Source organism: Perca flavescens, chromosome 13, assembly GCF_004354835.1.
Source record: "Perca flavescens isolate YP-PL-M2 chromosome 13, PFLA_1.0, whole genome shotgun sequence".
In the NCBI taxonomy this organism is placed as follows: domain Eukaryota; kingdom Metazoa; phylum Chordata; class Actinopteri; order Perciformes; family Percidae; genus Perca; species Perca flavescens.
Window position 1 is genome coordinate 14,952,849 of NC_041343.1, and position 26,924 is coordinate 14,979,772.

The 26,924-nt window shown below is 39.5% G+C and overlaps 3 protein-coding genes across 6 annotated transcripts; 1 reads left to right on the forward strand and 2 right to left on the reverse strand.

The window, feature by feature from the left end:
• Nucleotides 1–2,727: 2,727 nt before the first annotated feature.
• cdc23 (CDC23 (cell division cycle 23, yeast, homolog)) lies at nt 2,728–8,995 on the forward strand. The gene is given in 17 exon segments (XM_028595203.1): nt 2,728–2,769; nt 2,772–2,836; nt 3,296–3,368; nt 4,490–4,627; nt 4,760–4,802; nt 4,904–5,009; nt 5,113–5,245; nt 5,517–5,694; nt 5,797–5,894; nt 6,180–6,261; nt 6,560–6,713; nt 6,902–7,021; nt 7,139–7,214; nt 7,307–7,368; nt 7,554–7,632; nt 8,042–8,161; nt 8,616–8,995. Coding segments are annotated over 17 exon segments (1,722 nt in total). The 3' UTR covers nt 8,769–8,995.
• A 33-nt stretch (nt 8,996–9,028) lies between these two features.
• On the reverse strand, nt 9,029–20,054 carry kif20a (kinesin family member 20A). Of its 4 annotated transcripts, XM_028595202.1 has the most exons (20): nt 19,806–20,054; nt 18,503–18,676; nt 18,112–18,237; nt 17,904–18,023; nt 17,557–17,695; nt 17,221–17,396; nt 16,939–17,038; nt 14,064–14,276; nt 13,537–13,648; nt 13,365–13,433; nt 13,101–13,244; nt 12,675–12,843; nt 12,399–12,551; nt 12,002–12,141; nt 11,756–11,858; nt 11,347–11,530; nt 11,176–11,261; nt 10,946–11,083; nt 10,510–10,577; nt 9,917–10,005 (listed from the first exon to the last, which is right to left on the reverse strand). In XM_028595202.1, the coding sequence occupies exons 2-19, from the start codon at nt 18,668–18,670 to the stop codon at nt 10,554–10,556; spliced, it is 2,364 nt and encodes a 787-aa protein (XP_028451003.1). In that variant the 5' UTR covers nt 18,671–18,676; nt 19,806–20,054; the 3' UTR covers nt 9,917–10,005; nt 10,510–10,553. The 4 variants fall into 4 exon arrangements, with proteins under 4 accessions (XP_028451000.1, XP_028451001.1, XP_028451002.1 ...); XM_028595199.1 differs by lacking the exon at nt 10,510–10,577 and having other exon boundaries at nt 9,029–10,005; XM_028595200.1 differs by lacking the exons at nt 10,510–10,577; nt 19,806–20,054 and adding an exon at nt 19,534–19,610 and having other exon boundaries at nt 9,029–10,005.
• A 339-nt stretch (nt 20,055–20,393) lies between these two features.
• On the reverse strand, nt 20,394–26,025 carry LOC114566676 (cationic amino acid transporter 2). Its single transcript, XM_028595335.1, has 12 exons — nt 25,735–26,025; nt 24,503–24,873; nt 24,082–24,237; nt 23,709–23,871; nt 23,323–23,456; nt 23,015–23,237; nt 22,619–22,755; nt 22,327–22,429; nt 21,780–21,913; nt 21,524–21,690; nt 21,263–21,371; nt 20,394–21,151 (listed from the first exon to the last, which is right to left on the reverse strand). Exons 1-12 carry the CDS (start codon nt 25,809–25,811, stop codon nt 21,006–21,008), a joined length of 1,920 nt encoding a protein of 639 aa, XP_028451136.1. The 5' UTR covers nt 25,812–26,025; the 3' UTR covers nt 20,394–21,005.
• Between the last annotated feature and the right edge of the window lie 899 nt (nt 26,026–26,924).

Sequence of the window (26,924 nt, forward strand, 5' to 3'; positions counted from 1 at the left end):
TCTGGTCCTTTGAGCCTTAGGAAAGGGTGGATTTAGAAGTTCTCTCCCTTACAACTTTTGAAATTCTGCATCAGTTGGAGATGTTAGTGGTCTGTCCATGGTTGGTCAAATCTGCCTTAGTGTCATTGAACATATGGTTGAAAACTCCAAAGCAAACCTTACTCCATTTTCATTTAATGAGGGTCTACGTTACTTTACCTAAAATGTGAAAAAAGTAAGAATTTCAATAAAGAATGTGCTTCTGTACAGTGTGGTGGAAATCCCAAAACCAGTGATGCTGCTGATTTTGACGGATAAGAACATGATGAGCCATGTCAGCTCTGCACCAGTGAAGCATGGCCAAGCACAGAGCCCAATGACAAGACAAGACGTTATTGGCACAAGAAAGAGTTATAATATTGCTGCTCTTTCAAAACTCACTACTTAGAATTAGATTAATTAAATAAGTAACGGTTGTTTCAATGAAAGCAAATGCATACTGACAGAGTAGAAGTGGGATTTAGCAGACCATAAAATAGTCTTTCTAAAGTTGTAAAAAGTGATTGAACCCTTTGACAATGGTTAATGTGCATTGCAGGCTCACATTATCAGCAACGCTTTAGTTATTTATTTAGTTATAAATAGACATTCAGAAGGTTATAGTTATGGAATACTTGAACCAGTATGGTGTATTCTGTTGTATTAAGAAATGCAGGAGGTTATAACAGGAACTGATGAAATGTTATGGCAATGCTTTTGAAATTCTGTTGGAAGTGGATGTCAAAATGACATGTGGCAATGCAGATTTTTTTTTTTTATTTCTTTTATGCAACATTTTGTACCTCAAATATGATGATGGCTTAGTGGTTAGCACTGCTGAGTACTGGTTGGTCCCCAGGGGCCAGACTATGGCTGTCCTCTGCTCCTAATTACAGTAGTTAGGATTATTATTATTATTATTATTATTATTATTATTATTATTATTATTATTATTATTATTATTATTATTATTATTATCTGAAAAGTCAGTAGATCAAAAGTGAGATCAAATCCACCCTACTCTTTAGAGAGCCATGGAGGCAGGTTTGTGATCTAATTATTCAGCAGCACAAGATCAAGATCAGGTCTGAAAATAGACAGCAGGTTAGAATAGTTTTTTTGCTGTTGCATCAGTAAAAGTATAGGGGTAATCAGCAAGCATTTGAAAACTGGAAGTCATGTGCCAATGGCGTATACTTCCATGGTGGCATGATAAAGCTAAGTAAGCCCCGCAGGTAATGTATACACATCAGAGTCCAGGGTCCACATCTTCAGAATACTGAAAGCTCTTGACACTGTGTACACATCATAATCATTTGATTAGACAGTGAACACCCTGTTGCTCTGCTCTAACTTCAAATCAATTATTTTAACCATGATCTTTTGGGTATAACATCGGAAAGGCAGGGACAACCCTGCTCTGAAGCAGGGTTAAGATCTGGGCTTAGGGTGAGGATATTCCACAATTGAAGTTTTGAGTGTGAAATGACTGTAAGCTCAGGGCTTAACTGGGCTATACAGAGGTCAGAGCCAAAGGCTAAATATAGAGTGAAGTCCTTATGATGTTGTGATGTCTTTATCCAGTTCTTATTCTAAATGGATACAAAACATAATGTTAGATTTAAAAACCGGTGTGCATGCTAATGATACACAATACCAAATACATGCATTTGTTGTTAGGCCCCATGTAATGTAAACTGCATCACTTCTTTTACATGATATTGCAGCATCCATCTCAGTGACACAAAACTGTCAGAGAGAGAAATAACTGATTAACAAAAAAATTATGAATAAAAAAGATTCACTGTGTCTTTAACAGTGCTGAAAAGGTTTGTCCAAGAGATGTTGCAGGGACTATGATGAGCTGAAATAGTTTAGAATGATGAGCACAAGTGTCTTTTCAGAAAACAACAACAACAACAACAACAACAACAACAACAACTGTGTTACACTTACAGTACTTGTAGGCTGATGCTCATCTTGTAATCTGCTTGGATTTTAAGGTTCTGTTTACCTTGTGTGTTACTGTGACTTATGATATAGTGAAACTTATCAATTTGCACAACACAATACATATTCTGAGATATTTTTAAAGACATTTTTGTTGTTGTTTCTATGTTGCTGAAAAATGCTGCCCTTGATCTTGTTTTCATTATAGCCTTTGCTTGATAATGTTCAATGGCTGTTATATGAAATATTCTGAAACATACACAACTTGCATTGAGTATTATCAGGCTGGGTAGGCTACATTTGGGTGTGATATAAAAAAGTAGAAAAAGAAGAAGACAAGCTTTTATTTAAACCGCAAGGGGAAATTCACATTTTTTACTCTGCTTGGTACAGTTATTACCCACACTACACACAGGCCTGAAATCCACACACATGCTCAGGACCTATAACCTACATGCACTAATGGAGAGATGTCAGAGTGATGGGCTGCTCCCTGAGGTTATATATATATATATATATATATATATATATATATATATATATATATATATATATATATATATATATAAATAACATGGTGTAATATGTAAAGTTATGGTCAGAATTGCAAATGCTGTGTATTTGTGACAAGACAAAATATCAACAACGGTTTCTTTATTTTGGAGGCAAGGAGGAAACAGAAATTATGTCATTCTTGGTGGGCGGAACTACCTCTTTGTAACTTCCACCAATAGCATACTTGCTTGGCAAAATATGAAAATGGCGGCTCTCTGTAGTGAGTTTGGGGACCTGGTACAGATAAAAAAAAACAGCTAATATCGGTGATATCGCTTTGTAAAGAAAGAGGACTTTTACACAGCGCGAAGTGGTGAGACTGACTGTGACAAATGTGACATTAACTGACTTTCTTTCTGCTCTGGTACCGTAGTAACTAAGCTTTAAAGCTAGCTAGTTACCAGTCAGTTAGCAACGTTAGCAGTGCTGTTGACAAGTCTCATTAGCTATAACAATGTAGCTAGCTAACGCTGATTAATACATTAATTATATACTATTAATGTTGCATTTTAGTTAAGAGAGTCGTTAAATGATTACTTGCGTCAACAAGTCACTACAAGCTGTCAATGTGTTAACGCTAGCTACATGACGTGTAACGTTAATGTTATTCCTTAACCATTAACCATTACTGGACTGTACTTGTTAATTGCTGTCGATTAGCAACATAAATAACGTTAACGTCACTGGACAAAGGTAACTTCGTGGTGTTTTTGCTTGCTGCAAGAATACATTGGGTGTGAAAGTTATCTCACATCCTGTGTTTACATTTCAGGGCTTCTGAATTGGCATTTGCTTTGGACCCTCTTCCCAAGAATGAATTACCCCCGTCACCTCCTTTTACTGAGGTTTGTATACTGCCAGGCCCGAGACTTTTCTGGGTTTAGTTAGTTTTCGTTATATTATTTTTCTGGGTTTAGTTAGTTTTCGTTATATCATTTTTAACTAACTACCATCCCGTTGAAGTAGCTTTATGGTTTAAAAATCATTATATGTCATGCTGGCTATCGGTATCATAAAGTATATTCTTTATCCGCTTGTTCCAGCTCTTCATTGAAGCTGTACGATGCTGACACTGAGTGAAATATTTAAACCTTAGAAGAATCTATGTTCCATGTTCCATTGCATTATCATTTCCTCAAATGGAAACATACTAGATACACATTTGCTCGAAAGCTTAACCCCCCACCAATGGGCCCCAAACACCATTGCTTCCTACTGAAGATTTAAGTCTTTAAAAACAGGTAACAAATATGTAGTTTCATTTCTCAATGGCTAATTAATTCCATACAATAGCTGAAGTAAATGTAGTTTTTAGCTAAGTTTACTCAAACAGGAGTAAATAGTGAATTTGTTGGGGATTTAAACTATTTTCAGCCGCAAGGACAGTGTATGTTGGATCACCTCAAAATAAACTACAGTACAGTAAAGTACAATGTTCATTGTAATAAAGGAACATGTCACCAGGTGGAATGGTGTAATCAATGATGATTTTTTATTTTTTTTAGTTTTTGGATAACAATGATTGTCTGTGGCACAGGAATAAGCTAGATCGGGATTTGGCTACAGGGTCGATACTTTATAGGATCCATTCATTGTTCGTTTTGGTCTTTTCATGGTTTTGTTGACAAAAAAATAAAGACACAAACACACAAAGACATGCTTTTGAACATTAAAAACTTAGAGTCAACTGTCTTACACAAGGAAGAAATAAACGATAGAAGATAATCACTTGTGTTCTCCCCTCTGGAAGGCAAAGGTTATACTGCCCCCTGGTGATAGTTTTTATGTAGAAAGCAAAATTGTCTGTTAGTCATGTGTTCAGAAGTGGCCCGTATGGTTACTACTTTATGAAAGCCCTTTTGTTTTTAATGAGATTAAACTTTTTGTTTTTGTTTGAAGAAGTGAAGTTGACTTGATTATGATGATTAGGGTGACTTTTCTTGTTCATTGTCTTTTCCAAACACAGGAAGATGCACAAGACCTGGATGCACTTACACTGGCCAAATCCTACTTTGACCTGAAAGAGTACGACCGTGCTGCTTACTTTCTGAAAGGCTGCTGCAGTCAGAAGGCTTATTTCCTCTATATGTATTCTCGCTATCTGGTAAGATTCTGTATATATCTGGCATGCCTGGATCCTTTGAGCTTTGATTTGATTTCATGACAAGACTGCTTTCACTTTGATTGTAATGCTTGCAAACCAGAAAAAACAAAAAGTGTCCTCCTTTGTCTTCAGTCAGGTGAGAAAAAGAAGGACGATGAGACCGTGGACAGCCTGGGTGAGGACTTGTCTGTTTGGATTTTAAAAGAATACTGGAAAAACATTTGTTACCCTTTTAACACTTAACTTTTTTGTGTTTTTTTTTCTGTGTGGTACTAGGTCCTCTGGAGAAGGGGCAGGTACGCAATGAAGCCTTGCGAGAACTGAGGGTTGAGCTCAGTAAGAAGCACACTGCAGGAGAGTTGGACGGGTTCACCCTGTACCTGTAAGAACTTTTCCTCCAAAGTGTACACACTTTCCTCAGATAATGCAGAGGAATAGAGTCGACTCTTTATAAACTGTATACGTTTCTCGATGTGGGAACACAGGTATGGGGTGGTGCTACGAAAGCTGGACCTGCTGAAGGAGGCGGTGGAGGTTTTTGTTGAGGCAATACACACGCTTCCTCTTCACTGGGGATCCTGGCTGGAGCTTAGTAACCTTGTCACCAACATTGAAATGGTAACTAGCTTTGTGTTTACATGTACACAAATTGTAGATAGCATTGCATCGTTAACTTAATGTGCCCAGGTCCACAGTAACCATTTTACCCAAACTCAATCCTCACAACGCAGCCTCATGACTTTTAAACTAAACTTTTTTTCTCAGAACAAACAGAAAACAAAACATCTCATATTCAATCAATTCAAAGAGAAAAAAAAAGCTCCATCTCAGGTACTTATATGGACGGAAATTATTCCATCTAACTTGGTCTCTTGGTCTTTCTCCCCAGCTGAAGTCACTGTCTCTGCCAGACTGCTGGATTAAAGACTTCTTCATGGCCCACATGTACACAGAGCTGCAGATGATCAAAGAAGCGTTGCAGAAATACCAGAACCTCATTGAGGCCGGCTTTTCTAAGAGCACGTACATCATCTCACAGATTGCCGTCGCCTACCACAACATCAGAGGTTTATTTTCTACCTTTTTCAATAAGAATTTTGCCTGTCAGAAGAATGTTAAGGGGACAAGGTTTAGTCTTACATAATTCTCTATCTCTATATTTATTTCAGATATTGACCAAGCTTTGGCTCTCTTCAATGAGTTGAGGGAGCAGGATCCGTATCGCATCGACAACATGGACACATTCTCTAACCTGCTCTATGTCAAAGTGAGTTCACCACTTGTAATGCCTTATTGATTAGCATAGAATAAGTGTGTTTTCACAAGAATGTGAGAGGTCTAAGTAATATCAGCCAGTAGGGATGAAGGGTCTTATCTTGGTGCTTGTATTTGACCTCTGTGAGTCAAGTTTTCAGCATAGGATCTAAGTGAAAAAATAGTTGCTGTAGAACAGATTGATTTTTTTTTTGTAAAGACCTATTAATAAGTCCAAACTATATATATTATTTTTTTTTTCTGTTGCTGATAATGCCGGTAATGACTGCTTACACAGAGCATGAAGCCAGAGTTGAGCTACTTAGCCCACAACCTGGTGGAGATCGACAAGTACAGAGTGGAGACTTGCTGTGTTATCGGTAAGTGTTGAGCCAATTGATGAACACTAATGCCACTGTTTAATTCTCAAGTTTTTCAGTGATGGAACAATTAGTTGACAAATACATATATTGTATTGTAACTTGTCATCAATACTTTGTAATTTAGCAATTGAAGTACAAAAAATATTGACTTGTGCAGCTTCACAGCTGGCTTTTTTTTTTTTTTTTTTTTTACTTTATATACTCTAAAGATTTGTCAGCTGGTCAGACAAACATGTTTAAGACATAATTTTGAATCATGGTATTTTGTGTAATAAGTTGTGCGTCTCATTCACAGGTAACTATTATAGCTTACGCTCTCAGCATGAGAAGGCAGCTTTGTACTTCCAGCGGGCCCTCAAACTGAACCCTCGATGCCTCGGTGCCTGGACCCTCATGGGCCATGAGTACATGGAAATGAAGAACACTTCGGCTGCCATCCAGGCCTACAGGTCAGACTGAAGATGTAGTAGAGCATAGACGGCCCTTATTTTGGTGGATATGTCGACGTCTTGTTCAATGTGTAAACAATGGAGTTTTTAATTATTGCCAGACCTTTCACATTAATATAGAGGAGTCATTCCAGCTATATTGTTTTTGTGGGTTGTTTACTTGTTTGTACTCATGTTTTTCCTATCAGGCATGCCATTGAAGTGAACAAGCGTGACTACCGTGCCTGGTATGGCCTGGGTCAGACGTATGAGATCCTCAAGATGCCCTTTTACTGTTTGTACTATTATCGAAAGGCTCACCAGCTCAGGTATGGATTTTGACAAAAAAAAAAAAGGGTTTCATGCAGGTATTGCTAAGAATGAAAAATTGTTTAAATAAGCAATACTCATTATTCGTTTTGAAATACAATTCTGTATTTGTGTAGGCCCAATGACTCACGCATGTTGGTCGCACTGGGTGAAAGCTATGAAAAACTGTCACAGCAACTGGAAGCCAAGAAGGTACATATTACAACTGTCAGCGAGTCTTGGTTTGCGTAATAAGTTCGCTTAGGTTTCTGGCTTGTTTTTGACATTTAGTTTTTTTTTTCTAGTGTTACTGGAGGGCATACTCTGTTGGAGATGTAGAGAAAATGGCTCTACTCAAATTGGCAAAGTAAGTTTTCTAACACTGTATCCTGAGACAATACAACTGAAGGACACCAATAAAACAGGTCTTGTGGTCTAAAAACAGAGTAGTAAACGTCACATTGTCTTTTTTTTCTGTCGTCATATGTTAACATGTTAATTGTATGACCCAGAAATAGGGGCTAAATGTGAAATTTGCTTTTTCTTTGGCAGGCTCCATGAACAGCTGAATGAGTCTGATGATGCTGCCCAGTGTTACATGCTTTACATCCAAGACATTTTCTCTTGTGGGGTAAGTATTTTAAAGTATGCAAATACATATGCATGTTTTTAACACACCTGTCCACAAACGTATGTTTAGTTTTGGTGTAGGGCTGTATTTGATATTTGGGCTAGGCCCAGTTACAATTAAGGATAATGTTATACAACAGCATACAATTATACGTTGCGGCAGCCATTTGTGTTTGGCCCTTTCCCGTTTCAAAATGACAATCCCACTGTGCACAAAGCCATGGTTTTGTTTTTTGTGGAAGAACTTAACTGGCTGCCTGCACAGAGCCCTGACCTCAACCCCCACTAAAATCCTCCCAGGAGTGGAGGCAGTTACAGTAGCATATTAGCGCCTGTGGTTTTAACACCATGCTTTTGTCCATGTATTTGTTTGGAAGAAATCCATTTCTAATAAAATTTCGTCATCACAGGAACAGCTGGAGCATGCAGAGGTGAGCACAGCCCTGCGGTACCTGGGTCAGTACTATTTCAAGAACAAGCTCTACGATGAGGCATCCCTCTGCGCACAGCGCTGTTGTGACTACAATGATGTAAGTGTGCCTGCATAATAGGGCTGCACGGTATAAGGGAAATATGCGATAAGGTTGTTGAATATTGCGATAACGATATTTCTTGCGATATATTAACATATCAAAGTGTACAGAGTTCTGCTGCTTTCAGTATTCTGCTAAACTACAAAAAAAATGCTTGTTGAATTTAAAACAAAGGACAACATTTTATTGAACAAATTTAACATTGAATTGAACATAAGGCATACATACAAAGCACCACTAAAAAAGTGACAGTATCTTTTTAAACTGTAATTTTTTTACTAATATTCTTTCAACTTAACACCCCAAAAATAAATCTGAGTGTCTATTGCGATATGTCGCAGCTTTTCACGATGTGTATATTGCGATAAACAAAATATCGTGCAGCCCTACTGCATAATGTGAGCACTGTGTTAGTGTAAGTAGTAACAAACAATTGTCACTCTGCTCATAGGCTCGCGAAGAGGGGAAGGCTCTGTTGAGGCAGATTTCACAGGTCAGAGATCAGATTGAGACACCATCAGCAGATCTGTTTGCTCCGCTCTCAAACAACAACACTCCCATCAGGAGGGTGTCTCCACTGAACCTCATCTCCTTTACACCCTGACACTCACCCTCCTATTCACTAGCTTTAAAATGGACAATTGGTGTATCCAACTGCTTGGTGGTTTGCCACAAAGTGTTGGAAGGATTTACTTGTCGACGCATAGATTTGTTAATGACATTAAAGTAACATGTTTGTAAAATTTGCAATCATTTTTGTCCAGGATAAGACAGTTCTATGCTGCAAATGTAAAAAATAATCAAAGCATGGAAATAAATTCTGGATGGTTAGCCTGATGTACATACCTCAGTGAACAGATTACATAAGGTTTTTAAATAGATTTAATACACATGCAGATTTGGTATAATTCAAGGCTAGTTTAACAGTAACAAACACAAAGCTCCATCAGAGTAAAGAAGGTACACCTTGAACTGCACAAGGGTAGAACAAAGACAGCACACAGACATGTTTTGACTTGCAGTTATGCCTCAATGCAGTATAAATGTAGATAGTTTAAAGCATACTTGTTAATTCAATTTCATGGTGTACAGTACTTGAAAATGTCACTATAGTACTTAGACTACTCAAACCAATGTTTCTATTTTATTGTAGAAAAGTGAAAAGAATTTACAGCAAAAGAGAAGGGTGTATAGACACTATTCTTACCATACAGACCATAGCTATAAGCCATTGATTACGTTACTACTCAAGATCACCTCAATGCCCTTAGTAGTCAACTACCCTTTAAAGCATAACAGTTTTACCGGCATGAACATCATACATGTATTTGACATGACAACAGTGAGTTAATTGCACTGCAAAAAAAAAAGTGAATATATACAAAGCAATATAAAAATACTATAAAGTTACCGGCAAATAAAACCTTTTTTTTTAATGCATAATATTGAAGAGGAGACACGCTCCAAAAAGCTCAGTACTTCCCCCTGAGACTACGAGGGGTGGGGACAGGGCTGGGAGGTGGAGACTGCTGGCGAGACCGCAAGATCCGCGAGTAAGGGGTGATATTTGCTTCTTCGCGAATGTTTTTACGTGTTGGCGTACGCGTCGGGAACAGAGATGGGAAAAAGGGCCGTTTTTGCGGAGGGCGGTTCTCGGTGTCGCTTGGTGCAGCGGCCCCACAGCCCCTTTTCTTGCAGGAGCCTGGTGTGCTGGAGGCAACAGAGCCTGAGGGGGGAAGCTGGGGCTGGAAAGCCTGTGTCTGGGCCAGGGTCTCCGCTTTCCGCCTTAAATCAGCCTTTACAAGCATCAGGCCATTCTGGAGGTCCAATAGGATCTGGTCCTAAGAAGAAGTCAGTTAACAGGGTTAGACAAGACCAGAGGAGGGGGAAGTGAAGGATGGGGGGTTATTGCCAAAAACACACCAAACTGCGGCTCATCGCAATAATTACATTTGTCTGTGGCCCGTGTCCTTTCATTTCGGTGATTATGTGTGCCACAATAATATACTACTGAAAACAAGACATTGCTTGGTGTGTTTTCGGTATAAGAGAGAAAAATGTGAGCCAAAATTAAACTCTTGTGATTGCACAGTAATCACCTGGTGCAGATGTTAGAAACCTAGATTTAGTTTAAAAGCTGGCTGTGCATCAAGATAGTTAGTGAAGAGAGTAGAGGGAAAGAAAAACAAAGTATTTTAAATTAGGAATTGCACTTTAAACAGATCCTGCTTTGAAATTATGATAATAATAACTTCTCCAAAAAGTTACAGAATCCATAATCAGCCTCTAAGTGAGAAGAGGGTTATATCATTCCTAACTGAAATGGTACATGCAGGGGTGCTTACAGGGATAACAGTATTTTAAAGTCTTGATTTGGTTCAGTACTTTTTCAGCTGAGCTTCAGCAGCTGCAGCTGTGGTAGAGAGCAAAACATTTAGTTGTTTGCAGTTTGAAACTGGTCTTCCAACTACAAATGATAAATTAAACCTTTATTGGATACATTTAGTTGATTTCTGCAGTAACTTTATTACATAAACCATCACCAACAAAATAAAAAAACTGAACTTAAGAGCTACATCATTTAAAGTAATGAGTTTTCTATACCATGACATTTATTGCTGGTACAGAATTTTACACCAATTGTCTTAGTTGAATGTTTTTGGATGCATTTTAACTGAACATAGAAGGCCAAACATACTTTTAAAATGGTTTACAGAAAAGCTCAGTTTATTAAATAATATGAATTGCATAATATTATACTATACATATCTGTGGTTGTACCTGTTTGGCTAGTGTCTCATCTGCAGCTGTTAGTGCCTGCCGCAGCCTCTCCCCTCCCGTGTTGCGACAGCAGGCTCGTTCACCAGACTGCAGGTCCACACCGAGCCTCTGCAAGTCCAGGCGCAGCTGGCGCAGGTTCTGTTAGAGAGAAAAAAAATCTAAATTTTAATCTTTCTGAGGGCACAGAGACTCTCATTCAGCAAAAACAATACGGTACAGTGGTAACTGACCCGTTGGCCGTCCTCCAGCTTGCGGTCAACAGCACCAGTGTGGGTGCCTGTTGGACCTTCCAGCTGCATCTTCAACTTCGTCAGCTCTGCACAGGCAAGCAGAACAAGACAGTCAAATACCATCAACAATATCCTAATATGAACACATTTTTAGAGCAGAGTTTCAGTCACCTTGTGTCTTGGTGAGCAGCTCAGCGCGACACTGGTTGAGCTCCACTTGCAGACTGCCAAATTCTGCCTGAGTAGCGAGGCGCTGAGACCGTCGAGGCCCGTCAGAGTCTCCATGTAGGACCGAATCACCGCCCTTGTTTTTTTCCAGGGCAGCGGACAAAGCTTCAATTTCCTGATCACGCTCCTAAAAGAAAGCATGGAAAGATAACAATTAGTGGAAAATATTGATATACTGATACAGCAACAGGATTGCAAATATAAATACATTGTGAATATTCACTGCATTTGGGAAAAGATCACATTTAACTGAAGTGCAGATTTTCACAGATTATGTGTGTATTGAAACCACAGACAGGGACTGACACTGCCTAGAATAGTGCAAACTTAAGGCAGATGATTTAGCTCTCACCTTCAGCTCCTGGCTGTAGAATTTCTTCAAATGTTTTTGCAAGTTGGTTATCTTGTCTTCGTATCTCTCCTCGATTAGAGCCCTTTCTGCCTCCAAGGTCTCACTGTAGGGAGGAAGACAACACAAATTCATCGTCATTTTAAATGTTACATCTTCCCGTACCTTTTGATAAAGAAAAAAAAAAAAAAAAAAAAAAGTATTAAAAAGGCATATTAGAAACATTTGATCCAAACAAAGCAGACACACCTGAAGCCATCTTGCATCCCAGAGATGACCTCCATCATCTCAGAGACCACCTGCTCTCTCACATTTGCCTCAAGGACCTCTTTCTCTTCCCGCTGGCGCTGCACCTCTCTCTTCAGGACATCAATGGCCTGCAGCAAAGCCTTAATAAAGCACAGTCAGCTGTTAGGAACACTGGGCAAGCGTCTGTTTTTGAGGCAATTCAAATACTTGTAAAAAATAAAATAGGTTTTAGTTATTTATGCGTTCATCAAAAATATGCACTCCAGTTGAAAGCCTTAATGGCAACATTTTATGGTGGCTTTATAAATGAGCATGTTTTGCAAAGTAACGAAAATTGCTAATGAAGTGGTTGTGAAATACATATTTAACTCTTGCATATAATAGCATGGGCTGTTACCTCAGTATTTAACATTGTGATATCTCCGTCTTCAATATCACTCTCATCCTCTTCGTCTTCAGTCACTGTGCTTTCGTTACCGTTTGCTGTTGGCTCGCGCAGTAGGGACAGGATGTAGGCCACTCTGGTCTTTGTGGACGGGCCATGGACCAGCTGAAATTACATGGAGGTTTTATTTCTCTTTGGTCTGATCCCTACATGCAAGACTAAATCTGTCTCTACAAATCACAGAGGTTACAAGCACAAGGGTGTGTATTTTCTTTTTTTTGTTTTTACTTGAGTAGCAATAGCTGAGAATTTGAGGACTTGGAGGGTCTCGTCATAGATGGAGGCACACGGGTTGATGTTGACCACCATGCTGGAGGTTCCTTGGCCACAGAAGAAACCCTGCAGGACCCGGGTTAGTTTACTGTCCCTGAAGGGCACCACTTGAGGGGGTCGCGATCTGTGGAGATGTTAGAAAGTTGTTTTGTTAAACATATTTCTTTCTCAAACAGCTAATTCCAATATGTTATAAGAAAATATACGTCTTATATGTGAAACACTTGGTAACCCTGCCTCATATGATATGGAACAATATTAATATTGGGGAACAGAAAAAAAGATCCAATTCCTAAAAGGAGTTATGTACATTTTTCTAATTTACTACACCACTACTACCACATCAAACATCATCTTTCAAAGTTATAGTTAAACACGTACTTGTTGTTCTGGTTGTGCCTCAAAGCCGCAATACAGCGTCCCAGTGTTAAAAGCGAGGTGTTGATGTTGTTGGCCTCCTTCATCCTCTCACCATTACGCTGCTCTTTACAGCGTTCAGACCCAGCCAGATCACACACAGTCAGTCTAAAAAGGAGAAAGTGCAAGACACGGTACGGTTTTATTGCATTTGAAAACTCAAAATATCCCTAAATCAAAAATCAACCAAAGCTAAAATTTGGAGTGGGTAACAAAAGGTTAACTTACTCGCTGATGTGCGTGCCCTGGACTGCGTCTGGGCGGACGTGCAGGACACGAATGGAGAAAATGCTGTGGCTGAGTAGGTGATAAAATGATGATCAGAGAGGGAAAAAGTGAGCGTCAAACACGCATGTTAAAAATAAATCAAAAATATGGCAAATGTTTAATGTGCTCCTACCTGCGGCTGGAGTTTTGGTTGAGGTGAGTGCTGGCAAAGCTCTGGTTACGACGTCCAGCCCTCAGAATCCTCCAAGCTTCCTCTGCACTGCGGACCTGGATCCAGGCGAGGTCTGATATGACAAGAGGAAGAAGCAAAAAAATATAATAAAGATACTGCAACATGAGAAGCAGCCACAAAAAAGTACAACACATGTTTTATGTCCTACGGAACAGATTTTAAAGTATGACAATATTATAACAAAGCAAACATATTTATTTTCATAATTTCATGTGGTGTTGCACCCACATCAAATTAGCACATGAAAAGACTGCAGATAAAGTGCAGAAGGAGTAGGAGAAAATGAAAAAAGCAGTCTACAGTTTTTAACACCATTTCCTGCTTAATTAAGTGTAACATACTGTACATCAGATGAGAGAAGCTGCATCCTGGGATTGAGCTTCGAATCGATACATACTATACTAGTTTATAGTTTTAATACTTTAAAAGTTATATAAACGTTATTTCTGTGCATGAGTAAGTGTTACCTTTCACATATGGGTTGCCCTGCTTGTCGTCACTAAGCCGCAGTGTAACCCTTTTTCTGGGCTGCAGGGAGGGCGAAGCATCCAGTAGGTCATACAGGAACTCATTGTAGATCTCATAGAAGGACACCCAGATAGAAAACTGCACCCCTTCCTCCAGATCATCTCCTCCACTGTGTGAAAGGCTGTCAGGCTCCAGGCAAACACTGTTGGTGTCTGCATGCGCGCACACACACACAGAGAGAGATCAATGTAGGTCTTCTTTCATGATTTTAATGTAAAACGGCAGCAGGGTTAAATTGAGACTTTGTTGTTTATGTTGCAACAACAAATAAAGACCTAACTAAAGACCAGGGGTAAAATTGGGATTTGTTCTGTGGGGGAGCTCGCCTTAGGGGGGTCCGGGGTATGCCCCCCCAGGGAAAAAATTTTGAAAAATAAACCATTAAATGGCACTTTCTGGAGAGTTTTGTGCAAAGAAATGGAGAATGATGTGCAAAACTGCAAGGTTAAGAGCCTATACTTTCCATTGTTGTAGTATCAACAGGTATTAGGGCATTTATATTACTGTTAATCAGTCATCACTTGATTACACATTGTATTACCTTGTTATGATATAAGAAGTGACCCATACAATGTGCCAAACATAATGTGCCACATGAAGAGACAGCAGCATATGTCAGTAGCAACAGCTGACAAGATTTGGGTCTGTGGTGACCAGGTCCACCTCACACAAACTTCCATACCATTTTGTTGTGTTTTCTAGTAAATTAAGGGGCCATCCACACGGAAACGTTTTTTTGTGCAAACGCACATGTTTTGCATCGTTTGGGCCGACCGTCCAGACATATCCTGCAAACGCACTGCCTGAAAACGCACTTTTTTGAAACCTGGTCTCAGGGTGAAACAAATCCGAAAACGGCTCTCGTTTGGCTTCGTATGGATGGTAAATACGGATCCGTATCGATGATGTCATCGCCACACCGCACTTTTACACCCTCTCCCACGGCCGCTGACGCCCACAACTGCGGTGAAGCTAAGCGAGCATGTCCCATCTCCGTGGTCAAACCAGCTCACTTCATCTAAATACTGCCTCTGCTCCCTGACCCTTCCCTCTGGATTCTACACAAGATATATTGCTAACGTTATGTAGCCAACGTTAAACATCGCTAAAGTAGCTGACCGCTCCAGCAGCGAAGTAACGTTAACGTTAGCTGCTATGGCTATCTGTTTATAAAGTGGAAGTAGACAACTTATCAACTAGCTAGCTAATCTGTCTGCTTATAAACTCCTTGAACGGATAATAGTAACTTTTACCACGGCTTATTGTAGAAAGGCTATTAAAAAGACATCATTCATGGATCACTGATGTTTGTTTGACTGCCGATGTTAGAGCTAGCTAACGTTATCATGCAAAATAAAAAGCAATCCAACAGCACATTATACAATGTAAACAAAGACGTTTTCTTGCGGCGGCCTTCATAAAATGAGCAGTGGTGAAAGGTATTATAGTCCACGGATGTATTAAGAGAACGTTATAATCTAGCTAGTCATGTTATGATGGGAAGTGGAAGTGACTATGCTTTTCTCCGTTTTTTGTGAATGTCAGTAGCAGAAACAGCACCGCCTATAAGCCTGGACTATGAAGTAGCGTATTGAGTCATTTACAAGTGGATTCGTTTGGACGCAACTATTCTTGAAACGAATCCAGGGAAGACGGGTAAAAAAAAAAAAAAAAAAAGATTGTTTTGGTACGTGTAGACGGGGCCTAAGTACCCTAAGTTTTAGATTAGTTGTTGGTCATTCTCAACACCTTTCTATCCCCTGCTGTGACTTATCAAGTCTGGACTCTGTGCTGCTGCCAGCCTGTGTAACGTTGCTACGTTACTCACCGTCGATCAACTGTTAGCTTCAGCTGGCTAACGTTAGCTGTCAACCTCCGACTAACGGTTACTGCAAGATAGTGATCTAGCGAGGATTATCCCTTCAGACCACAGTGGACTTCAGTGGACTCTCCATCCAAACTCCCGACTGGACCTTCGTCGGCCACGACTGATGGACTCTTTCAAGTCCACGTACTCCCTGTGTCCGCCGATCACTTGGTAGCTTTGAGACACCTGGTCAGCTGTCGGCTTACGCCAGCTAGCTTCTGTTAGCTTCCACCGAGCCCAGCACATCTGTTCGCGCTGTGTAGAGATCTTTTTCCCGGCTGTGAAATTCATGGTGAAATTACGATTCCTAAGACCCGCCCTTCAATCACCTGATTTGTTCAGGTCTTATCCCCTGACCAATTGGCTATGGTCAAATGCCTGCTAATGCGACCCGGTCATTATGTTTACCAGAGCTATGCGCGCACCCCCGTGGGCCCGTTCAGGTTAACTCCACGTATTGCTGTGTTGATATAGTTTATTGTCAAAACGTTCGCTTTCTTCGGAGTCCACTATTAAACAAACCGCTCCACTAAAAACGTCAACGCGGTGGGTCCGTTCTAAGTGCTAGACTTGTTGTAGATGTTAAGTTATGTTAGTTCTTCAAAAAATACAGTTAAATCACAACTGAAAATATGCCTCATTGTGTGTGAATAGAGGTCAATAAATATATTAGTTTGTGTTGCAGCAAAGTGCCAGTTCCGTTTCATACGTAAAACATTTGGCGGCGGGAGTTGTTCGGAGAGACCTGCTCCCACTGCTAAAGGAAACACTGCCTGTTACCATTTTTGCAGGCCAACAATACCATATCCACATTTCCTTTTGTATGCCATTAAACATACCTCCAGTCCAAGTAATAGCATTTGCCCAGGAACAAACATGCATACATCCATCCTTTAAACAGTTTGCCAATTTTGTCTCCATTTGGAATGTACTGATGTCCTCCTCACCATCAAGCTGGGTGGCAAGGTTACTTGTAGAGGAGAGTCCTCCAATGCCGCTGTCCCAGACTGTAGTGGTGCCACCTCGACGGGAAGTCTGATTCTCATCCTGTATCAAACAAAAAGAATGCGATAGATAGAATTATTGTCTATGCCATACTTTCAGGATGAGTAAGATATTAAAAATAACAGAAATATACAAAAGTGCATTATTGACAAATACTTGGAAGCAATAGACACAATGTAGCAAGGAAATTACATTTTTAATTCAATACCACCTTTAAGGTTTACCTCTTTGAGCAGAGAGTTTCTGCGGATTTCCTCCACCCTGACCTCTCCGGAGTCAAGCTGTCTCACATCCTGATACATCATAGGCTTCAGGTCCATGGCACTATAGAGACGGCCCTGCAGTTTCCTGAACAGAGATGCTAAAGCCCGGGGAATGAGGCCTGCCTCTCGACCAGTGCCTGCAGGTCAAAGTTAAGACTTAAGGATTCACATTTTAAGCATTTAACTGACCACATACAAGCGTTGAATGCTGCATCAGCATCAACAACCAGTCGAGAGAGCTGCAAACACCAACATCACAATCAAATTTAGGATTTATACTGATGTGTCTAATCTCACCCTGAATAGTGTAAGTCTTTCCAGAATTGGTGACACCGTAAGTGTAGAGGAGTCGGTTTTCTCCTTGAAGCACGTCTTTCACCATCTTTTTCATCGTGCACTCATAAAACTGTTGCTGTGTGGTCTCTGGCCCCAAAATCTATGAAAGATGGGTAATGAGAAAACATCAGTATGTGGCTCTCTTTTAAAAAAGAAATATTAACAAATGTTTTACTCCAGGATCATCCTTGTTTATGCTGGCATGTGTTGCTATGCACACTCATTAGCCTGTATTAACCAGCAATATTTTCAGCCATCCTAAAATAAAACAACGTTATTTAACATGATGCACGTGTTTGCCCTCCTACCTTCGAGAAACTGAACTTGTGCATGCTCTGGGTGATGCCCCTCTCTGCAGTCCTCATGTTCTGAGATTCTTTTGGAGCTTTGAGCAGCAGAGTCTCTTCATCTTGGACAGCCACACAACCCTAAAAGAAGAGTTAACCTTGAGCACAGAGTACAGGTGCACTAAAAGCAATAAATGCAAGAAACCTACCCACAGAATTAAAGTCTTACCTGTTCTTCTCCCCTAACATTCTCCGTCTCAGTAAGTGGCCGGATGCGCAGAAAAACCTTCACCCTTTCTGTGTTCCCTTCATCACGGCTACCTTGTCTCACAGCTGCAGGTTTCACTGCTAGTTTCTAGAGACACAAATTAAAAGCATCTTTAACGTTTTGTTGCCGACATAGAATAATTTAAAATCATGAAGGAGAAGTCGATGTTAAAAAAAATTCAATAAATGAAAAAGGTTTCAAAACATTTAATAGAAGGCTTTGCAAATGTTTTTGTTATATCTTATATACTTTGTTTTGGTGAAACACGTTGAATGTAAACCTCATTTGTTTATCATATAAACTCCACAGGCTATGTTGCAACACATAAATAGCACTCTGTATCAACTCTCACCGGTTCTGTAATGGATGGCCGGGTGTCCAGGCCGGGGGAAATGACAGAGATCTCTGGCAGACGTGGTCTGGACAGGCCTCCATGATCTGCTGCAGTAGACTCAAACACAGCCACTTCCTCGTCCTCATCATAGGGGCATACAGACGGGGAGGACAAAGACAGCGCCATGCTTACCTGTTACAAGAAGACAAATTGTAATGAGTATGAAGTAATTCTAAGTATGAAGTAATTGCAACACATTTCAAACCTGGCGTTTTTCCTTCACCGTTTGCCAGGAAATGCATGTAAAAGCCACCCTATATAATACACAGTAGGTGCAGGGATCAGGATGTTATCAGGATTCAACATAGAGAAATTAATAAATAAACAGATTTTAGTGCTCAATAACACCTGTGTCAACTACTCTCACGCTTTTTCAACGATGTGCCTAGAATTAGGCCACAACACCTCACGGTTATGAGAGGATTAGTTAAAATAAGGGTGTGTTGTGAGACAAGGGGAGTACACAGAAACTGGTTGAAGCCTACTTTGCCCTTCAAGCCAAATAGTCCAACTCCAACACTAGCTAGTCAAACAGGAAATGTTTTCCAAGGTTATCGCCTGTCCTGAAACGTTTAGCTAGTATTGGCGCAGAAGAATGACATCACTGAAATTAATCACCTACAGAAACACACATCAAACTATTAGTTTTTTTTTTGGATGAATGGCATGTCGCATGGCGTGTATACGTTTTTTACAAATGATATAGCTAAGACGTTGCACGTTTTTGAGGTAATAGTTAACGCTAACAATGATAACGTTTATGCATAACTCACTAACCTAACTTAACGTTACTCTTACGCAACGTTACCTGGCTTAGGATAACGTTAACGTTAGCTAGCTAAGTTACTTGTGCCCTGCTTGTGCCTCAGCTCCAGTAAACGTAACGTTATGCTTATAAATAGAGACTATTCATCTATCCTGACAGTGCAGGTTATAACAGCTTAAGTCAACTTTACAAAGACAGCTCATTATCGTTGATATTAGCAAACCTGAATTTTAATCAACGCCCGTTTCAGCCCGGTTTCAACGCGAGGTGAGTGCGTGAGAGTACAAGTTTAACGTTAACATTACGTAAGTTAAGGTTTGAACGTGCATGAGAAGCGGTGTTGAACATGTTGTAAATCTTGTGGTCACTCCCACCAAACTAACAAGAACCTTTGTATTAGCTTAGCTACATTAGCTAGGTAAACATTTATAATAACAGCTGTGTCGTGACTTATTGTTGGTGGCATCGAAGGGTCCAAGCATTAAGTTAACTTACCTCAAATGTGCGATGAGCGCCTGGTTAACTAAATTTAACTCACTGAGTAGATCGCCAAAACTCAAGTAATTGAAACAAACGAAGATACTGAGTTAAATCTGTATCAAAGTTAACTGAAACTATTGCTTCTTTCCGATTTCGAAGCAGCGTTAGCTGAGTTATTTTCCCGACTGCGTTTGGTTTTTGAACAATGCGCTTCCCCTGCAGAGCGAGTCACTGATTGGCTAAAGCTAGTGACGTAACGCTCGAAGCATCCTACGTAACACAGCGTCGACCTCTCAAAGCCGAAAGCATGGCTTTGAAAGTCCTAAACATGTACAACAATAATATCTATGGTCCTAAATGTAAAAATAAAAATATCAGAGAAATATTTCAGAACAAAAGGATTATTGTATTTATTTATTCGAAAGGGTTATTATTTTGTATGGAAAGTAAAAGTAGAGACAGGAGGCAGGAAGGCGAGAGTTGCTTATCCCAACATAAAAAATGTCATGTTTATTTCAAATGCATACACAACATTTTTTATATGATAATAGAAAGTGATACAAATACGTTGAACACTGGTTTAATAACAGATCATTAGGCTACATTAGGAGTTGGGTGCAGTGGACAAACAGTAGAAGAGTTCTGCAAAAGAAATCCCTGCCACTATAATACATTATAAAAGGAAAAATAAACAGTTAAACTGCATAAATGTAAATTAATTGTGAGTAACATGACGTGGTATATTGATTACAAAATTATTAATTATACATCGCAAAAGCTGTATTTATTTACAGCATTTACCTCCAAGATATGAGCTAAATGTTGTATTTTGGCACAAAGTCCTGAGTATAAAAAAGGTGCTTGAATATTGACACAACCATCGAGCATTGCTATGTTCTTTGTAAAATCTTACACACTCTAGTCTGTGATGTATCATTATCAATAACTGAAACTGTAAAATGAAAACACAATATTGCATGAAGCCTCATGCAAGGATAATGTGTATGTGTATGATAGTGTGATTTGTGTGGTTTACTGCAATTTATTATTTATTAGAAAATTTCAATTAAAACAAAATAAATCTAAATACCCCCACCCCCCAAAAACAATAAAAACGCACCACAAAACCTTCCCAGACATTTAATTTCACAGAAAACAATACAAAAAGATGTCAGAGGTTGTGACTGTTATGTTGTAATTATCATGTCACATCGTTCAGCCATTAAAGTCTTGTCCAGGTTCAAAGTTTTGCTCCATAGTGGTGGTGGTGAAGCTGTGAATACTGACGTGGTTGTGTGAATTTCGGAGCCTTTGTTTCTGCACACTGTGCTGAACACCATAACAGAAGTAGATGATTAAACCTGTTTAAAGAAAAGTTACATCTCCCATTGTCATTTTGTTTGTCTATTTGATGCTTTTGTACATTTTGCTTAAAGGAAGATGTGTATTTTATAGTGATATTTTTCACATACCTACTGCCATCCACACTGCATAGCGGATCCATGTGTCTGATCCAAGTTGAACCATAAGATAGACATTGACAAAGGTGCTGAAAATAGGAAGTAATGGCACTAAAGGAACCTGCATATGAAAGATCAGTAACATTATGACAATAATATCATAGATATGAAAAAATAGTAATCAAAGTGTATTACTTCAGTGATGATGCTTCACTTGCCAAATTAATATCAAAAAGGATATCATTACATGCATTTAAGACAGATGAGGCATACCATGAAAGCAGCTTTGGTTGTATTCTGTGGTTGTCTCCAGATGATCAGGGTAATGAGGACCAGCATCAGTACGATGATAGAGACACAAAGTAAACTCCACCACTCGAGGGCCTGCAGCGAGCCTAGAGCCCTAGATATGATGAGGCTTAGGATGATAGCTAAAAAGACTGAGGAGAACAATTGAAGTCCAATGATTACTAACAATGGAAATCATCTATATGCAGTATTATATTTAGGGATGAAGTTGATCACTTACTAATACAAACTGTTAAAACAGACACATTTTTTGATGTCCTTGAAGTTGCCTGTGAAGAAGGAAATACTACTCCAGCAACTGTAAAGGGTTCTGGTTTGCTGAAACTTGGATCCTCGCTGAGGTCTAGTTGGTACCTGTGAAAGTGAGGAAATGTAAATAAATGCATCCAAGCGTGATATTGATATAGCTGTGAATTAAACGGCGTTCAGTTTTATTCTTGCTGCTCTTTCTTTTCTGGTTCACATCAATTTATTTGAATCCCTGTTTGTAATACCGTTTATATTATTAATGGTTCCAACAGACATTCGGCAAATGTTATCTAATTTAATGATCTTTTGTCATTATCAGTGAATGGAAGAAAAAAATGCAGTCTTAATGTTGAAACTGCACAGTATCAGCCAGCTGTTACAATGACAGTTGATCAAAGTCTATTAGCTCATGAACCATTTTCCACCCACATAGTTAATATGTTTTTACAAAATTACAAAGAATAGAGTAATAATACTATACCCTTTTTCCTGTTGTAAGTACTTCTGATGAATCATACCTTAATATGAGGATACATATGGCAACTAGTGTGTAAGCAAAGAGGGTTCCAATTGACATCATGTCAACCAGCGCCTTCAGGTCAAACAATAACGCCATGATAGCTGAAAAAACATGAATAATAATGACAAGGTTAATTTACATAAACCCCATAGGCCTATATTTTAATAAATACATTTAGACAAAAAACATGAACACCTAAGGTCAAAACAAAAACATGAACTAACTAAAAGCTTCCAGAAAAATAAAGAGAAAAGACTTCAAATTATTATGACTTGTACTGGCAGTTTTACCTGCTACAACCCCTGAAGCCAGGGTCGCTGTAACAGGACTTTGTCTGTCACTCATTTTACTGAGAGGTCTGAAGAGAAGTCCATCCCTGGCCATGGCAAAGAGGACACGGGGCATCGGGAACATTGATCCTAGAAGGCTGTGGGGAAAAAAACTCAAATAACTCATCAATAACCATTTTGTTATTCATGTTATTTACTTCTGTTTTAATCTGCTACAGTGATTCCAATTATCTTCATTTACAGGATGTACTGTACTATACATGTTAGTCAAGGACAATGAGAATTAAACTATCCTAGAAATTGAAAATTAAATTAAGGTAAATCCAAGTAATGCTTGATTGGGCTTTGATTTGGAGAGTTGACTTGGGTTTGTAAATGGAACACTGCGTTTCATACCTTGTTGACAGTGCACAGAGGGATCCCACAGCCACTACATACTTTGCAGGGCCCCAACCGATGTATGTAAAGGCCACAGGCAATGGGCTGTTAACACTGAGCAAATAGTACGGCATCATAAGAGTCAGGGCTGCAGACACACCGAAGTAAGCCAGGAAGCAGATGAGGAGGGAAGCCACAATGCCAAGTGGGATCGACTTCTGAGGGTTTTGAACCTCCTCTCCTAACGAAAACACATTATTATTGTATACTGACTTATTGTCTTTTATATTGTGCTATGCATACTGCATCTGTGTAAATTAATTTACCTGTTGTGGCAATGCAGTCAAATCCAACAAATGCATAAAAGCATGTGGCTGCTCCTGCTAATGTTCCCTCAAAGCCAAAAGGGAAAAATCCTCCACCGCCATATATGGTGGTGTCATTTAGCGATGTGTTGTTTCTGTAAAGAGTATACACGTTGATGCTTTGTCATGCAACAACAATTGACTGAATGATAACTACATATTTCAAACCTACATTTAGCAAGAAAGGTCAACAATAGCAGCCTGAAAAATACTGTTAATGTGCAATACTGTTATTAAACACAGCTAAGCACAACATTAATAATACTATTTCAATTGAGACATTACATGTTGGTGTGGTATGGTGTTGAAAGACTTTTTTTTTCTTCATTATATAAAAAAACAAGTACCCATACTCATATCCATCTAGGAGAAAATCTTCACCAATGTACCAGTTGTTGATGTCCCCCTTAATGACTCCAGAGAGGATAACAAACAGCAACACCAGGATGTTAATTGCTGTAAAAACCTTATTTACAATAGCTGACTCTTTAACACCAAATGCAAGAATCCCTAGAAAGGAAACAGATAGAAAATATAAAGTTGATCATGACTATGAATGCAATGGAACCTTGTTTATAAAAAGAAATTCAATTAGCATTGGGCTATACTATTAATTGTGATTATCTACTGTTTCTTTGCTTAATTTTTCCACACATGAATAACGATAACAAATTCTTACATTTGATAACAAGTCACAGGGATTTAGATTGTGAAACTTGCCTGCCAAGATTATTATGAGCCCAGCTGCAAAGAAGTCTGGGTATGGAGCTAAGCCAGGTAAGTTCATTGCAGCCTGTTTGCCCAGAGAGTTGGCAATGACATTTCCAATGAGATCATCGAAGGTCCCACTCCATGCTCTGGCAACACTTGACGTCCCTTTAAACAGTAAAACATAAAAAAAGGATGGGTAAGCATGGGTAGATTAACAGAAACTCATAAAATGGTAGAACGGTAAATGGTAGGGTCAGCAGTGTTATGAGCAACCATAAACATCCAATGTTGTTTTCCAACCTATGTTTTATTTGAGATTTTGATTCAAAACAAAGACACATTTGAACAGAAGTATTCACTAAAGATATTTAGAGGACTACTAAACACCCATGGCACACAGTAAATGTATTCAGTGTGGCACTATCTTTACCTATGACATAAGACAGTAACAAGTTCCAGCCAGTGATAAAAGCCCATATCTCTCCCACAGTCACATAGCTGTAGAGGTAGGCAGAGCCAGTCTTAGGAACTCGAGCTCCAAATTCAGCATAGCAAAGTCCCGCAAAGATGGAGGCCACTGCTGCTATCAGGAAGGCGATCATGATACTCGGCCCGGCCACGGCTCTGGCCACTTCTCCCGACAGCACGTACACACCGGCCCCCAGTGTGCTGCCGACCCCCAGGGCCAACAGGTCGAGGGTGGTCAGGCATCGCCGAAAGTTGGACACCTCTCCTTCAGGCTCCAGAGGTTTCCTACGTGACAGGCTCTGCAGGAATAGCAGTATCTTTGCACCAGACATCCTATTAATCAAGACATTTTGTTTCGTTGATTTCTCAAACCAAAGCACCACAAAAATAGCTGACACAGCTGCAGACAGTGGTTTAAAAATAGCGGTTTGTGATTTTACATAATCATTTAGTATACAGTATGCTATCTTAAAAATAACACACAACATCAATAACATTTTCTAGAAAATATTAAATGTAAGTACATTTCCAAAACAAATGCTCCAATTCAAAATATTGGACTCAAATAAACTCATTTATAAGTTAAACGTTATTCAAATCTGCAGCATTAATCCCATTATATAAAACAAATTTCAGAACTGCATTGCAGAAATCTTGAGTCTGAGTTCAACAAATAGTTTGAAACTGTAAAAGTTTTAGAGACAGACAATGTATAGCATTTCCATGATTACATTTTCCCAGCAACACAATATGATTTTACTGTTTGTGCTGTTCAATTGCTGTAACGCAGGAAGTCTTTCAGCCTAACAATTACTGAGAAATAATCACCTAACACCCACACTACATCATTTACTCACACTGTGAAAATAAAAAAATATTGTTGAATACAAGTACCAAGTTTTACTGGTCATTGTCAGACACAGTCATTATTGATGGTGATCAATTTGTATGTTATCGATGGGTTAGTTACTGTATAGGCCTGTGTTTATGAAAGAGGAAGAAATGTAAGTAGGTAGCTTCATAACTTTACTTTTTTTTTATGTTTACATGATGTATAGATGATTCATCACTGACTAGATAAGGAATCAGGTAATAACATTACATTTCAAAATTATTATATTTGTTTATTCTAACACATAGATCATATCAGAAGATTATATAGCCTATTCATTCTTATTAGAAAGACATCCTTACCTTTTCAGTGGAATGCTGCAGTGTGACTGTGTTTTGATCTGTCCCAGACCACACACTACTCGTGAGGATAAATCCATTCACTGTGAACTCTTCGCTGCTCAACATTTTTGACACATTATGTTACATTTCAGAAGTATGTGCAATTTCTGAAAAAGACAGAACAGAATGCTACTTCTGAGCAAAGGGACTGGAAGTGGGGGGTTAGGAAGTAGGGAAGGGGATTTGGCGTGGCGGCTGGTGTGAACGCATCGCAAGATGGTCTCTAGTTATTACCAGCCGCGACAGCAACGCTATTGTTTTCACCTTCTGTCTGTGGGCCCTATTTCAACGATCTATGCGCACTGCGTGAAGCGCATGGCGCAGGTGCGTTTAGGGCATGTCCAAATCCACTTTTGCTTCATTAATTCATAGGTGTGTTTTGGGCGTAACATGCAATAAACCAATCAGAGTGTCATCTCCCATTCCCTTTAAAAGCCAGGCGCGTTTGTACCTAGGTGTATTGCTGTTATGATGGCGGATTTTCACCCTAACATTTTTATTTGTAATTTTTTTAATCGTTTGTGTGCTGCTGCGCTTCCCTGTGTGTGTGTATGTGTGTGTGTGCACTGTGCACAAGCATTTTACTAATTCGCTGTTGAAATAATTGACTTTAGACCAGGTTTTGGTTGGTCAATGGCGGTGATCACTTCCCGCTGCCTCAAGATGGCAATACGCCAAGAATTCACCTGAACACACTTCCCTGTAAGACCAGCACGTCCATGGTCGCAAAGATGGGCGCAGGGGCATTTGCTATTTAAACGACGTGGGCGCTGGACCGGAAATTGACAACTGCATCGGTCTTTGCGCTGCGCCAGGTGCAAGATAGGGCCCATTGTGTGTTCGTGTGTGTGTGTGTGTGTGTGTGTGTGTGTGTGTGTGTGTGTGTGTGTGTGTGTGTACATCATCATGGCAAAATGTGATACTGGAGACACTGTATCGGAAACTACTTTTCCAGGTGTTTATATTTCTGTCTGTCTGTCTGTCTTTGGCCATGTTTTGTCACCAATATAGCTTTACAACCCTGCAAGATGAAGTCATGAAACTTTACAGGTGTGTAGTTGAGATCATAGGTTGAGATCAAAATTAAGGTAGAGTTTGAAGATGGGTGTGGTCCGAGCAAGGGTGCCAGATGAAAGGGAGTAGAAAGTAGT

What these genes read in the sequence shown, in the direction of transcription:
- kif20a (XM_028595199.1), bottom strand. Translation starts at nt 18,670, where the DNA reads ATGGCGCTGTCTTTGTCCTCCCCGTCTGTATGCCCCTATGATGAGGAC. An exon ending in GGCCATCCATTACAGAACCG is followed by an intron (nt 18,238 to 18,502) that starts GTGAGAGTTGAT and finishes TTGTGTCTCTAG; the next exon opens with AAACTAGCAGTGAAACCTGC. An exon ending in GGGATGCAAGATGGCTTCAG is followed by an intron (nt 11,859 to 12,001) that starts GTGTGTCTGCTT and finishes TCCTCCCTACAG; the next exon opens with TGAGACCTTGGAGGCAGAAA.
- LOC114566676 (XM_028595335.1), bottom strand. Translation starts at nt 25,811, where the DNA reads ATGGATTTATCCTCACGAGTAGTGTGTGGTCTGGGACAGATCAAAACA. An exon ending in TGCAGCATTCCACTGAAAAG is followed by an intron (nt 24,874 to 25,734) that starts GTAAGGATGTCT and finishes CTTGATTAATAG; the next exon opens with GATGTCTGGTGCAAAGATAC. An exon ending in TGACTGCATTGCCACAACAG is followed by an intron (nt 23,238 to 23,322) that starts GTAAATTAATTT and finishes TGTTTTCGTTAG; the next exon opens with GAGAGGAGGTTCAAAACCCT.